Source organism: Jaculus jaculus, chromosome 11, assembly GCF_020740685.1.
Source record: "Jaculus jaculus isolate mJacJac1 chromosome 11, mJacJac1.mat.Y.cur, whole genome shotgun sequence".
Classification (NCBI taxonomy): domain Eukaryota; kingdom Metazoa; phylum Chordata; class Mammalia; order Rodentia; family Dipodidae; genus Jaculus; species Jaculus jaculus.
In genome coordinates, this window is record NC_059112.1 from 69,425,801 (window position 1) to 69,441,098 (window position 15,298).

Here is a 15,298-nt window from a genome sequence, read left to right on the forward strand (position 1 = left end):
ACTACAGCACATCTTGCACTGCTTTTCATTTTGACTATCCAATTCTATCCCATAACTTTGTTTGTTTAAGCCATCTAAGGCAACATTATCTCTATGTCATTTAGTAAAAACAAAGGCTTACCTAAAATTTGTAATCCTCCTGCCTCAGCCATCTGATTGCTAGAACTACAAGCATGTGCTACTATTCCTATTCCTCCCACCCCCTGCCCCAGGTAAGGTTTCACTGTAGCTCAGGCTGACCTTGAATTTGTGGTGATCCTCCTACTTCTGACTGGGAGTGCTGGGATTAAAGGTGTGCACCACTACACTTGGCTGTAGTTTCCATTTTTGCTTAGAGATCAAATTATCTAGAAAATTTAGCCTTCACCTACAACTACATTTCAAATTTAATACAAGTAGCAATTTTAAATTTAATAAAAACAACACATACTTACTTGTCATCTCTTTCAAGACAATGAACTAAAATAGGCAATATTCCAGACTTTATTAAGTCATCAATTGGTGGATTTCGATCACTGGACAAAAGCTTCCTGCAAGACACGTATCTCTTGTGAAACTTAATGACATATACTACTATGATTAAATTCATATTTAACACAGATGAGTATCTTTTTTGAAAAGTCTTAGAATATATAATAGTATCTCTAGTTGTAAAGATTTATAAATTAAATTTAGAGATGACCAATAATTATAAACACAAGGTAAATATTTAGCCACTCTTATTAGTATACTACTAGTCCCTCAAAAAGTTCTCAATACAGCATCTAAAAACAGCTTTAAAATCTTTTAATATGTGTTATCTTTGTTTTTTTAATTTTAAGATTAGAAAAAAAAGGGGCTGGGAGATGGTTCAGTGGCTAAGGCAGTTGTATGCAAAGCTTGGTAGACTGGGGTTTAATGCCCCAGCCAGCTACTAAAATAGAACAGGTTTTCATCTGCAGCAACAAGAGATTCTGGTGTGTACATTCACACATGCTCATGCATGCAGACACATAAAAATTTAAAAAGACTAGAGAAAAAAAAGATAGGTAAGGGTTGGAGAGATGGCTTAGTGGTTAAGCGCTTGCCTGTGAAGTCTAAGGAACCCGGTTCGAGGCCCGATTCCCCAGGACCCACGTTAGCCAGATGTACAAGGGGGCGCATGTGTCTGGAGTTCGTTTGCAGTGGTTGGAGGCCCTGGCACGCCCATTCTCTGTCTTTCTATCTGCCTCTTTCTCTGTCTGTTGCTCTCAAATAACTAAATAAAAATGAACAAAAACAACAAAAAATTAAGAAAAAAGATAGGTAAACTTCAACATAACATCCTGTTAACAAAGGATGACAGGAGAAACCTAGCTTTTTTGTTTAAGGCAGTTTCAGTTAGGGATAGAGGCCCAAAGAGAACCATGAGATGCCACCCCACATGCCACCTTGCCCTGGCACAAGAATAGAACTCATGCCTGATTGAGGCCCTACTGCCCACAGTCTACACAGGTGGGCTGGTTCTAGGATCTACCCTTAAATTTACAAACCAATAACTCTTCCCATTGCATACTTGCATGTGCTGCTACCCCACTGTGTGTAGATGGGGAAAGGCCTCTCTGGCTCTTACCCTGTGCTGCCTCTACTCCCGTCCACCCACCCTGGCTGGGTGGAAGAGGAAGAGCATGGCATTGTCATTTTTTTTCTTTTTTGTTTTTTCGAGGTAGAGTCTCACTCTAGCCAGGCTGACCTGAAATTCACTATGTAGTCTCAGAGTGGCCTCAAACTCACAGTGATCCTTTTACCTCTGCCTCAAGAGTGCTATTAGGAAAGGCATGTGTCACCATGCCTGGCGGCATTGTTTCTTGATCTAAACTTTTCTGCTTACTTCTGCTTTATAGTTTGGGATAACTTCTCACTTTGATTGCATACATGATTTTCTGCTGGTCTCTCAATCTACCATGTGGGTGGCTCTCACCAACTCTAGACTTGCTACCTATGTAGTTACTCCAAACTCTGGGTATAACCTTCTTCATTACTCATTTCTCCACTGAATCTCTGGTTTGAAAATTTTAAATTTAAACGCTGTGTTTCAACATTGAGAGCATGTTTTGCACTTTCCACGTGTTTAGCCTCCCTTCTTAGACCAAAATCTCCCTTAAATAAACCACACAGTTTGTGATTTTCCTCTAAATATACTTTATAATTCATAATTTATCCCTGAGTCCATTTTTATTCTTTTTGTATTTTATTTATTTATTTGAAACACACACACACACACAGAGAGAGAGAGAGAGAGAGAGAGAGAGAGAGAGAGAGAGAGAGAGAGAGGGAGAGAGGGAGAGAGAATATGAGAGAATAGTCACATCAGGGCCTCTAGCCACTGCAAACAAACTCCAGACAAATGGGCCATCTTGTGCATCTGGTTTATGTGGGTACTAGGGAACTGAATCTGGGTTCTTAGGCTTCGCAGGCAAGTGCCTTAACTGCTAAGCCATTTCTCTAACTCTTTACTAATTCTTTGTATTAAATGTAGGACAAAACCCAAAACATGAGGTTCATAAATTATGGAAGACTCCCCCTGAACCCCAAAATTCTGCATCACTAAGAAAGAAATTACTAGGTCATTAAATATTCAAAATTATGCTCACCAGTGTCAAAGGACATAGATTTCTGTTATATATGGCCTTTGCTGAAACTACTGTTCATTTTTTTTTTACACTCTAAATCCTGAATTAAAAGTTATAAAGGCCCAACACTCATCTCAGCAAGTAAAGAAAAGTAAAAGCCGGGAGTGGTGGTGCACTTGGGAGGCAAAGGTAGGAGGATACATAGTGTATTCCAGGTCAGCCTGGGCTAGAGTGAAACCCTACCTTGAAAAAACAAAAAAAGAAAAATAAAAACATAGTAAGTACCACAGAGATGCTGAGGTAAACAAGACAAAGTTTGCACTCACAGAGTGCATAGGATCCAAATGAAACAAACACAACCTATTGTCATTGTGGCAGATTGCAGATTTAGCTGGTAAATCCTGAGAATGGCCTAGTTACTTTTCCCTACCTCAAAACAAACCACATTATCAGTGCTGGAGGGATGGCTCAGTGGAGAAAGTGTGAGTACGTAAGTTTGGATTCTGAGAACCCACATTAAAAAAAAATTATATATATATATATATATATATATATATATATATATATATAGGCTGGAGAGATGGCTTAGTGGTTAAGGTGCATGCCTGTAAAACCTAAGGACCCAGGTTCAATTCTCCAGGTCCCAAGTAAACCAGGTGCACATGTCTGGAGTTTGTTTGCAGTGGCTGAAGGCCATGGAGCACCCATCTCACTCACTCTCTCTGTCTCTAATAAAGAAATAAAAATAAATCTTAAAAAGAAAAAGGGCACCACGATGGGTGCCTATAATCCCAGTGTGCCCATGGAAAAAAAGGAGGTGAAAAGAGAATTTCTCGGAAGTTCTCAGGCTAACTAACTTGGCAAATGCAGCAGAGAGCAACAATGACAGATCCTACTTCAAACAAGGCAGAAGACAAGAACTGACACTTCTAATTGTCCTTACACCCAATAACTGCCCCCACAGTGTCTACAAATATAGTAATATTATATCATATTTCATCCATGGTAGTTTTACCTATAGTTTCTTTCGCATCAACACTGTAAAGGTTAACATAATGAAAAAAGGCAAATAAAAGTCTTAGAAGTATTTTGAAAATAGTTTGTCCTTAAAATATCACTAAAGTAGCCTCAGGATCTCCCAGGGGCCCACAAATCACACTCTGACTTAACATTTTAATTATTTGTCCTGTAAATATTAATTTATCATTTTGAGATGTGAAAAGTTTATAATTTCTCTTCCTATATACCAAAGTTCTTTGTAAGAAGTTCTATTAACTATGCTATGTAGTAATGTAGGCTTATAACTTCCTTATTTGTCCTACATTACTCAAGACAAATAAAAGTAGGACATGTTGCCGGGCGTGGTGGTGCATGTCTTTAATCCCAGCACTTAGGAGGCAGAGTAGGTGGATTGCTGAGTTCGAGGCTACCCTGAGACTACATAGTGAGTTCCAGGTCAACCTGGACTAGAATGAGACCCTACCTCAAAAAATCAAAAAGTTGGACATGTAAAAAAATGCCAAAGGGATTCATTCATGCATCTGATGAGATGTTGCATGGATCTGTGTAAATTTTTTCCACTTTGACTAAGACCAATTCCTTGTATACATGTCACTTTTATAACAATAATCCTAAAATATATGTTATTCTACATTCGTATATATACAGACCAATTATCATACTTAGCTATATGACAGGCTTCTGAAGAACTTGATTATAATTTAACTTACCTAGCAGCTTGAACTGCACTTAACTGAATTCCTTGGTTATCACTTGAAGCATTCTATAAAAAGAAAACAATATATGATATGAATACACAATAATTTGTTGTTGAGTCCAGGATGTATGAAGAGAGGAAAATAAGACCCAACTTACTTGAACAATAGCTTCTAGAGAGGTATTTTGCTGGGAAAAGAGTTAGAGAAAATGAAGTTAAAAAAAAAGATATCCTAAAATGCTGTTTATATGAAATCTTTCATTGGTAGTTTAAAATGAGCAAGATAACATCACTTACCACTCTATAATCACCATCTATATCAGAGTCTTCACAGATATCTTCATGTGGTACATTCCTCCTCTTTAAGAGATGCTCATCTCTTTTATTCTTGTTTTTAAAAAAGTCAAAGAGTTTCAGTTAAGAAAAATAAAGAGCTAAATGTTTTCATATAAAAGTTAGGTAATACTGTGCCTACAAACTAAGATATGAAGTGCTTTTTAAAAGTAACAGTCGAAGTCAAAAAAGTAAGTTGTGAATTAAACAGTGGATGTCACTACGTTGAGTCCCAAACCATAAGAATTACATCTTCAATGAACTGTGAACTATGTAAAACAGAACAAAAAGTTCACTAAAAAGGATAGTATAGCCTTGTGTTGGTTTGGTTCAGGTGTCCCCCATAAACTTCGGTGTTCTGAATACTAGGTTCCCAGCTGATGGAGATTTAGGACTTAATGCCTCCTGGAGGCAGTATATTGCTGGGAATGAGCTTATGGTTATTATAGCCAGTTTCTCCTTGCCAATGTTTGACACACTCTCCTGTTCCTGTTGTCCATCTGATGTTGGCCAGGGGGTGATGTCCACTCTCTGCTCAGGCTGTTTGTTGCTTTCCCCTGCCATCATGGAGCTTCCCCTCAAGCCTGTAAAACCCTTTTTTCTCCCCTCAAAGCTGCTGTTGGTTGGGTGATTTTTGTCAGCAATGCGAACTTGACTGCAACAATACTTTAGACTTACTTAAAAGCAAAGTCAAAGCAAAAGATGGGCAGTTCAAAATTAGGTAAAAATCAAGGGTCATTTGAATTTCACTTGAAATGGAGGAAATTTACAATTATATTCTCAAGTACAATCTACTTTAATATTTGAAAAGTTGATAAAGCTTACATTAAGTTCTTTCCAGGCTATAACTACCATCTATCAACAACAGAACTATTCAGTTTATACTTCATATAAATTATTAACGAATTATAAAATATGTTATAACTTGTTTATATGTACTAAGAGTGAGTGGGCAAGGTGCAGCTTGCAAATTTCAATAGTTTCTCAAGCTTACTGAAAAATGTCCTTTTCCAAATGAAAAGTGAAACTCACCTTCCTTAATTCAACTACAACTTCATTACGTTGTCTTCTCATGGTCTACAAAAACATTACAAAATTTTAAATCACTTCAAATTCCATCAATTTGGAGAAAACACCATTTTGTATACCTCTAATTATACATATATACATATATTTATAATTTGTTTTTTTGAGATGGTCTTACTCTAGCCCAGGCTGACCTCATGTGTAGTGCAATCTTCCTAGTGCTGGGTCTAAAGGCATGTGCCACCATACCTGACTACCTCTAAAAGAATCATATAAATCAGGTGTGGTGGCACACACCTTTACTACCATCACTTGAGAGGCAGAGGTAGGAGAACTGCCGTGAGTTCAGGACCAGGTCAGCCTGAGCTTACTCCGAAAAACCAAAAAACAATCATACAGATGATTTTTTTAATCACCCTAACATTTATATTCCAGAATATTGTAACATGTGTAATATTGTAACATAAATGACATATATGACAATAAAATAAAGGCACAAAGAAGAGCCCACATTCTCATCCCCATGTGACTCAATGGCATTTTAAAGTGTAACAAGACTGTTAGGTTCAACAGTTTAAAGAGCCTTTCTGTCCATGTACAGTCTTTTTCTCTGAAAGTGACATTATTAGATTTACCATGGGCTGGAGAGATGGCTTAGTGGTTAAAGTGCTCACCAATGAAGCCTAAGGACCCATGTTTGACTCTCCAGATCCCACGTTAGCCAGACATGCAAAGGTGAAGCAAGCACAAGGTCACACATGAACCCTAGGTGGCACAAGCTTCTGTAGTTCAATAGAAGTGGCTGAGGCCCTGGCATGCCAATTCTCTCTCCTTCTCCGTCTCTCTCTTAAAAAAAAAATAGATTTATGGGCTAGAGGGATGGCTTAGCAGTTAAGGTGTTTGCCTGCAAAGCCAAAGGTCCCAGGTTTGATTCCCCAGGGCCCATGTTAGCCAGATGAACGAAGGGGCACACACGTCTGGAGTTTGTTTGCAGTGGCTGGAGGCCCTGACACACCCATTCTCTCTTCCCCCCTTTCTGTGTCACATAAATAAATAAATAAATATTAAAAAATAATTTATCATAACTTTAACAGACCTATCTATTCTCCTCACCTTATTTACTATCACTCTAGTCCAGGCTGACCAGGAACTAAGCGATCTTTCTCTACCTCTGCATCCCAAGTGCTGGGATTAAACACATGCACCAGCACACCTAGCTCACTTCCTTCTTTTTAATAATTGCAAATGCCATGATACAGCAAGTAATTATAACTCACCAAGTCACAGATGCCTAACAATTATTCGAAATTTAACTCAACTCGAACTTTTCTTCTTTTTAAGTATTTATTTATTTGCAAACACAGAGAGAAAGACACACACACAGAGAATGGGTGCATCAAGGCATCATGCCACTGTAAATAAACTCTAGGTGTATGTTCCACTTTGTGCATTTGGCTTTTCATGGGGATTTGAACATGGGCCATCAGGCATCACAAGCAAGCACCTTACCACTGAGCCATCTCTCCAGCCCTTAACTTTCCTTCTTTAACAAGCATGCTCTAACTACATCCTTCCTTCCATTTGCACAGATATAAACCTGGGAATCATCATTCATTTTTCTTCCCTTTTTCCCATATTATTCATTAACACACCTCAAATCTCATCACATATAACTACCCCGTGTATACCCCGTGTTATTGCTGTGGTCCAATTCATCATTATCTCTCAAAGAAACCACGGTAAAGGCTCCTAGAATTTATTATTGTTTTTATTCTCCATCTGTCTCCTCTTATCAACCTAAGTAATCTTTATAATAAAATTTAAATTTTTGTGTCATGGACTTCTCTGGCAGCCTGGTAAAATCATATGGTTAATTTCCCAGAAAGTAGTTCGAATACACAAAAAATGCAAGACTACAAAGAAAATCAATTATATCATTATCAAAAATACTCAAGTTGGGCATGGTGACACACACCTTTAATCCCAGCACTTGGGAAGCAGAGGTAGGAGAATCACTATGAACTCGAGGCCACCCTGAGACTACATAGTGAATTCCAGGTCAGCCTAGACTAGAGTGAAACCCTACCTTGGGAAAACAAACAAACAAACAAACACACCCACAAACAAAAAAACCAACAACACCTCCCCGCCCCCGCACACACACCAATACATGGGCTGGAGAGATAGCTTAGTGGTTAAGGCACTTGCCAACAAAGTCAAAGGATTCAAGTTTGATCCGCTAGTTCCCGCATAAAGCCAGATGTACAAGGTGGTTCATGCATCTGGAGTTTGCAGTGGCTGGAGGCCCTGACATGTTCATTCTATCTTCATCTTTCTCTCTTTCATTTAAATAAGTAATACACAAATACAAAAAAAGTGTTCCTAGGTGGGTGTGGTGGCGCATGCCTTTAATCCCAGCACTCGGGAGGCAGAGGTAGGAGGATTACTATGAGTTCGAGGCCACCCTGAGACTCCATAGTGAATTCCAGGTCAGCCTGGGCTAGACTGAAAAAAAAGGGGGGGTTCCTTTATCCCAATATTAGCCATGGATCTAATGGCTGTTGTTATTTCAAAGTAATGATAACCACAAACAGTTGTTCAGGATATCTGCAATAATACTGTGATTTTTTTGGCAGTGACATTCATAGGTTCCTTTAATATTACTGTGTTTATTGAGTAAATTCTCAAGTGAAGGGAAACAGTTTTAGCTCCAAGTTAGCATAAATAAAGATACCATTTTTTTTTTCTCTAAATCTTCAGCTGACCTCTAAGCTTAGTCTCTATAAGAAAATAAGAAAGGGGGCCCAAAAACTCTCAGGGAGGGAACTATCATGGCATATGTCTACCTTTATGGAAGTCATCAATAAAGTTTAAAAACTTCTTAAGGCATAAGAGAGAAGTAATTCTCCCCAATTACAAATGACAGGCATAGAAAAATGCCTACAATAGTCACAGTTTGGGAGGGTTAGACAAAGACTGACAGGCTCTCCATCTACAGTTAGAATTACCTGGGGCTCTTGGAAAATGATAAGCTACAGGAGCTGGAGATGGAAGCCCTGGGCCCCTTGTGGAATTCTGGCCTTGAAGTTCTCTGCCTTCAAGCAGGCAGCTCTCAGGGAGTTCCCTTGGCAAAAAGGAAGGGCTCAGGTGGAGGTCCCCTGGCAAAACAATCCTTCTGGAAACATCGCAGCTACCCACAATTCTTACAGACTCTAGGAGTCCTTGTGGGTTTCCAAGATGGCTATCTTTATTAGAACCTGGGTCTTTTTGCTCTCCATCCTATTGGCTTCCAAAGCCCTGAAATACAAGACTGTGATGACTACCTCAATTAGATTATTCACAGCATCTTAGGCCCAGTGGCCATTTGAAGTAATTTTCTTCTAATTTCTAGAAAAATGGGTGACTGAGTCAAAAACTGGTCCTTGATAATTAGCAATCCTGCTGGAGGATCAAGAGAAACATTGGTATGTTTTGTCAGAGTAACCCTGGAACCTTTCAATATACTAGATGGGACACTGGCTTTTTGATGACAAATGAAAACCTGGGATAACTAATGGGCTTGAAATAGGTCCTAAGTAGCCCTTCTACAAAAGCATGCTTAAAAATTCCTGCACCTCCATTTCGCTTCTTTCCCCTCTCTACCTTCTGCTACATATTTATAATCAGGATTCCCAGGGGAATGACTTTAAGACTTGAGCCTGGTTTTTAGTTAACAGTTAGATAAAGCTTTGACAGGAAAGAAAACAATTTAAATACAGCTTGATTTTTATTGCTATGCTGTTTCTTAACTTTAAAGACCTTTTGTAAAATATGACAATTATGGGCTAGAGAGATGGCTCGGAGTTCAAGATGCTTTTCTGCAAAACTTAACAACCTGAGTTTGATTCCCCAGTAACCACGTAAAGTAGGATGCATAAAGTGGCGTATGTATCTGCAGTTCATTTGCAGTGGCTAGAGGCCCTGGTGTGCCCATTCTCCCTCTCTGCTTGCAAAATAAATAAAAATATTTTAAAAAATGTCAGCCAGACCACATCATTTCCCTTTTAAAAATCATTCAGTGGGGATGGAGAGATGGCTCAGCAGTTAAAGGCACTTTGCTCACAAAACCTAACAATCCAGGTTTGATTCCCCAGTGACCACATAAGGCCAGATGTATAAAAGTGGTGCTTATACTGCATCTGGAGTTTACTGTGGCAAGAGGCCCTAGTGCAAACATACTTTCTGTCAATCTCTCTCTTAAATAAATAATTTAAAAAATCTGGGCTAGATAGATGGCTTAGCGGTTAAGGCACTTGCCTGCGAAGCCTAAGGACCCAGGTTCAATTCTCCAAGTCCCAGGTAAGCCAGATGCACAGGGTGGTGCATGAGTCTGGAGCTTCTTTGCAGTGGCTAAAGACCCTCTGTGCCTATTCTCTCTCTTTCAATTTCTCTTCCTCCCTCCCTCTCTCTGTATCTAATAAATAAAATAAAAACTTAAAAAACAAGCAAAAAAAGCAATAACAAAAACATCCCACCATGAGTTTGAGGCCACCCTGAGACTACAGAGTGAATTGTGAATTCCAGGTCAGCCTCAGCTAGAGTGAGACCCTACCTTGAAAAACCAAAAACTGAAAGAAAAAAAAAAAAAAAAAAGAAAGACCCAAACAAACAAACATTCAATAGTTCCCTACTTTGGAATAAAAGCCTAGCTTTCCCAACAGGTTTAAAGTTCAGTTAAATATTTCCATCACATGTCCTTCATATTTACCACCCATTTAGCCCTTAGTTCCTAGCATCCCCTCTCCCAACATCCCAGAGCCTCTAGCCACTGAGTCTGGCTTACATAGGTTCTGGGGAATTGAACCTGGGTCCTTTGGCTTCACAAGCAACCACCTTAACCACTAAACCATCTCTCCAGCCAGGTTCCTAGCATTCTTGTCATTTCATTCTGCTATACTAAAACCAATCTTGCTATTTTAACACATTAGAGATTCTTTTAGCTAAAAAAATTGAATAGCATTTCTCAAGAAGATGGACTACAGAGCCAAACATCGTAGGTCCAATTTTTTTTTTTTTTCAGTGCTGAGGATCAAACCCAAGGCCTTGCGCTAGCAAGTGCTCATCCACTGAGCTAAATCCCCAACCCCATAGGTTCAATTTTTTAGTCTCAGTAATTACTATCTCTTTGTACTTCAGGTTTTTTTTTTTAAAATCTCTCTCTCTCTCTTTTGGTGATATTGGGGACTGAACCCAGAACTTCACAATCACTTGGCAAGTGCTCTACCCACAGAGTAAGTCCCAGTCCTTCTTATCCCACTTATGTTGACAGAGAATTTTCCTAAATTGCCCACACTGTCCCGGAACTCACTTTGAGGTAGTCCAGGTAGGGTCTGAACTTGTGGTCCTCCTTTCTGAGTATCCTGAGTGGCTGGGATTACTAGTAGGGAACTATTGAATGTTTGTTTGTTTGGGTCTTTCTTTTTTTTTTTCTTTCACAACTAGTTGTGTTTCATCACTAGTTGTGGCTCTGCCTACTTAGGTTTATTAAAAGTCTTAATAAATTATTCTATGTACAGAACTTAAGACACATTCTGGAATACATCAATCTGCTAGCTTTTTTTTTTTTTTTTTTGGTCCAACGCAGGGTCTCATTCTAGCCCAGCCCAGGCTAACCTGGAACTTACTCTTGTGACCTTGAATTTATGGTGAGCCTGCCACCTCTGGCTCCTGACTGCAGAGATTAAAGGTGTGTACCATCATGCTCAGCTGTTAGCTTTTTATTACTGCTATTTCTTCAGGTTGGAAGGCTCTTCTCTTACTATCCGCATATACTACTATGGTAAAGTGAACTCCACTTGTGTGCTCTCCTTTTAAACCACATTCTAATTTACTGTGTATTTTATTTGCTTATTGGGAATTTTCACTATAATGTAAAACTCATACAACAAGAAATAACAAAGACTAAGTATTAATTTCATCTCAAAATGATTTGGCTAATTTTACATGTACAGAAAACTTTGCTGCATTTTTCTTTTGTCATTTTTTTGAGGTAGGGTCTCACTCTAGCCCAGGATGACCTGGAATTCACTATGTATTCTCAGGCTGGTCTCAAGCTCATGGCAATCCTCCAACCTCTGCCTCCCAGTGCTGGGATTAAAGGCATGCACCATCACACCCAGCCTCAATTTCTGACACCACTTTATTCTACTTATTTATTTATTTGAGAGAGAAAAGGGAGACAGAAAGAGAGAATCGGGTGTGCCAGGGCCTCTAGCCACTGCAAATGAACCCCAAGAAGTATGTGCCATACATCTGTCTTACATGACTACTGGGGAATTACACCCAGGTCCTTAGGCAAGAGCATCAACAGCTAAGCCAACTCTCTAACCCTGGTTTTCTTTTTCTTTTTTTTTTTTTTGAGGTAGGGTCTTGCTGTGGCCCAAGTTGAGCTGGAATTCAACATGCAGTCTCAGGCTGGCCTCAAACTCAAAGCAATCCTACCTCTGCCTCCCAAATGCTAGGATTAAAGGCATGATGTGCCACCACTCATCTTTATTCTACTTTTGTTTAAGTGAAGCTTTGGAATAGTTATGGATTTTAAAAATACTGACAGGGGCTGGAGAGATGGCTATCAGAGAAACCGAATCATAATTATATTGGGATTCCATTTCACTCCAGTCAGAATGACTCTAAAAACACAAAAGAATAACAAATGTTGCTGAGGATGTAGGGGAAAGTAATCTTTATAACCTACTGGTGGGGATGTAAATTAAGACAGCTCCCCCAACCCCACCAAAAAAAAAAAAAAAAGTTAGGCATGGTGGTGCACACTTAATCCCAACCCTCAGGAAGCAGAGATAGGAGGGTTGCCATAACTTTGAGGCCAGCCTAGGCTAGAGTGATAACCCACCTCAAAAAACCATATATGATCCAGCTATACTACCTCTGAGGATGTACCCCAAGTAATTCAGATTATAGATATGTTTACTGCTGTAGTATTTATCATGTCCAAATCATGGAATCAGCTCAGGTATGAACAACAGGAGGATGGACAAAGCACATGTGGTAAATACCACAAAGGAGTTCATACACAATGAAGAATAAAATCGTATCTGCAGGAAACTGATAGAATTGGAGACCATATTAAATGGGGGGAAAAAAGCCAGTCTTCACAAAGATGTGTATCATGTTTTCTCTCAGCTGTAGATTTAGGAGGGCTGGGGGTAGGCATGAAATTGAAAGGGAGACACTTTAGAGAGGTGAAAAGGCAAAGGATATAAGAAAAGAGGATAGGGTGAATCTAATCAAAGCATATAATATGTATGGGAATGTCATAACAAGCCCTATTACCTTGTACAATTAATATGCACTACTAAAAATTGACATGGGGCTAGAGAAATGGCTTAGTGGTTAAGGCACTTGCCTGAAAAAACAAAAGAACCCAGGTTCAATTCCTTATGACTAATATAAGTCAGATGCACACATTCATTCATTGGTTCTCTCTCTAATAAATAAATAAAATCGACATGTACAGAATCTATTTTAGAATGTCAGGTGCCAGGAATGGAAAAGTAGGCAAAGAGCCAATGAAAAATCAAGCTACATTTTTTAAAGAAATCTCAGTTATTGGAGTTTTCAACCTAAAATTGATTCTTGATGTCACATACTTGGTAGGGACAGCAGTTGTTCAATTCAATTAATAAAGCAAACAAAGGGTTGGAGTATAACTTAGTGGTAGAACAAGAATATCACATGTACAGTTTGGGGCCCAGCACCACAACAAAAGAACAACAAAAAAAAAGTAAAGCAGGGCTAGAGAGATGGCTTAGTGGTTCAGGCGCTTGCTTGTGAAGCCTAAGGACCCAGGTTCAACTCTCCAGAACCCACATAAGCCAGATGCAAAAAGTGATGCATGTGCACAGTGATGCATGAACACAAGGTAGCACATGTGCCTAGACACAAGCACCACCAAGTGCATCTGGCTTATGTGGGACCTGGAGAATTGAACCTGTGTCCTTAGGCTTCACAGGCAAGTACCTTAACCACTGTGCCATCTCTCCAGCCCCCATTCCTATTCTAGTTCTCCTTCCTCTTTCATATCTACTTACCAATATCTCTAGCAACAATTACCATATTTATGCCTTTGCCAAATGAGATATATATGCTATCAAACATCATCTGATTTGTTTCACATTTTATATTTTACATAAGTTTTACATTTTGGACAATAAAAGGAAAGTTTGAAGTGTTTAATACTGTCAAGTACTTACTCTGGTGGGTCAATAACAGGGCAAAAAAAAAAAAAGTTAAATAAGAGTGAAACCCTACCTTGAAAAAAAAAGTTAAATAAAAATAAGGTTTAGTTCTAATTTTCTAACCATAGATTAATATCTCAAAGGTAGTATCTATCAATCAGTATAATATTAGAGATAAGTTCTAAATAGCACTACCAGTGATGGAAGACAGACAGATTCAACTTATCTCTTTTGTAGTAATTTAAAAATTTAAAAAATATATTATTTGTGGGGAAGGAGAGAGAGAGACAGAGAGAGAGAGAGAGAGAGAGAGAGAGAGAGAGAGAAGAAGAAGAAGAAGAAGAAGAAGAAGAAGAAGAAGAAGAAGAAGAAGAAGAAGAAGAAGAAGAAGAGGAGGAGGAAGAAGAAGAAGGAGGAGGAGGATATATATATGGATGTACATACCAGGGCCTCTTGCTTCTGCAAATTCCAGATGCATGCACCACTTAATGCATTTGGCTTTATGTAGGTACTGGGGAATCAAACCCAGGCAAATAGGCTTGGCAAGCAAGTGCCTTTAACCACTGACCCATCTCCCCAGCCCTATTTGAGTAGTTTTCATTTTTAAAAATATGTTATTTGCAAAAAGAGAGTGTAGAGGAAGGGAGGGAGATTTATTTGAGTATGGGTATGCCCAGGCCTGTTGCTACTGCAAACAAACTCCAGACACATACACCACTTTGTGTATTTGGCTTTATGTAGGTGCTAGAGATACTAACCTAGGCCTTCAGGTTTTGTAAGCAAATGCCTGTAACGATGGAATCATCTCTCCAGCCCTTTAGAAAATATTTTTATTTATTTGTGTGTGGGGGGAAGAATATGTATATATGTGTGTGTGCATGGTTACACTGGGGTTGGCTGCTGTACAAATTCCATATACATTGGCATTATGTGGGTAACTGGGGAAACCAAAATTGGGCCAACCCACATTGGTTGACTTTGCAAGCAAATAATTTTAATTGCTGAGCCATCTCCCTGGCCCACAGCAATTTTTTTTGTTATAATTTTTATTTTATTTATTTGACAATGACAGACAGAGAAAGAAGCAGATAGAAATAGAGAGGATGGGCGCACCAGGGCCTCCAGCCACTGCAAATGAACTCCAGATTTGTGCATCTGGCTAATGTGGGTCCTGGAGAAATGAGCCTCGATCTGGGGTCCTTAGGCTTCATTGGCAAGCACTAACTGCTAAGCCATCTCTTTAGCCCCCTAGCAATTTTAATATGGTTAAGTTAGCGTGTATGTGCTGAGGGGTTGTGATCAAAGTATAACTTCAAGGTATCTATGCGACACCTTCACTGAGATAGTTTCTTGCCACTCCAAAGGAATTGCAAGACTACAAACTATCAGGTAATGTG

At 39.1% G+C, this 15,298-nt stretch overlaps 1 protein-coding gene across 1 annotated transcript in view; it reads right to left on the bottom strand.

Annotated features, from left to right (window-relative positions):
• Positions 1-15,298, bottom strand: part of Kpna4 (karyopherin subunit alpha 4) — a 62,694-nt gene that overhangs the window by 25,101 nt on the left and 22,295 nt on the right. The window contains exons 2-6 of the mRNA XM_004652381.3: positions 5,674-5,718; positions 4,606-4,695; positions 4,467-4,496; positions 4,322-4,374; positions 435-530 (exon numbers count right to left, since the gene is read on the bottom strand). Of these exons, the coding sequence (XP_004652438.1) occupies positions 435-530; positions 4,322-4,374; positions 4,467-4,496; positions 4,606-4,695; positions 5,674-5,718 (314 nt within the window). The remainder of the gene's footprint in view (positions 1-434; positions 531-4,321; positions 4,375-4,466; positions 4,497-4,605; positions 4,696-5,673; positions 5,719-15,298) is intronic.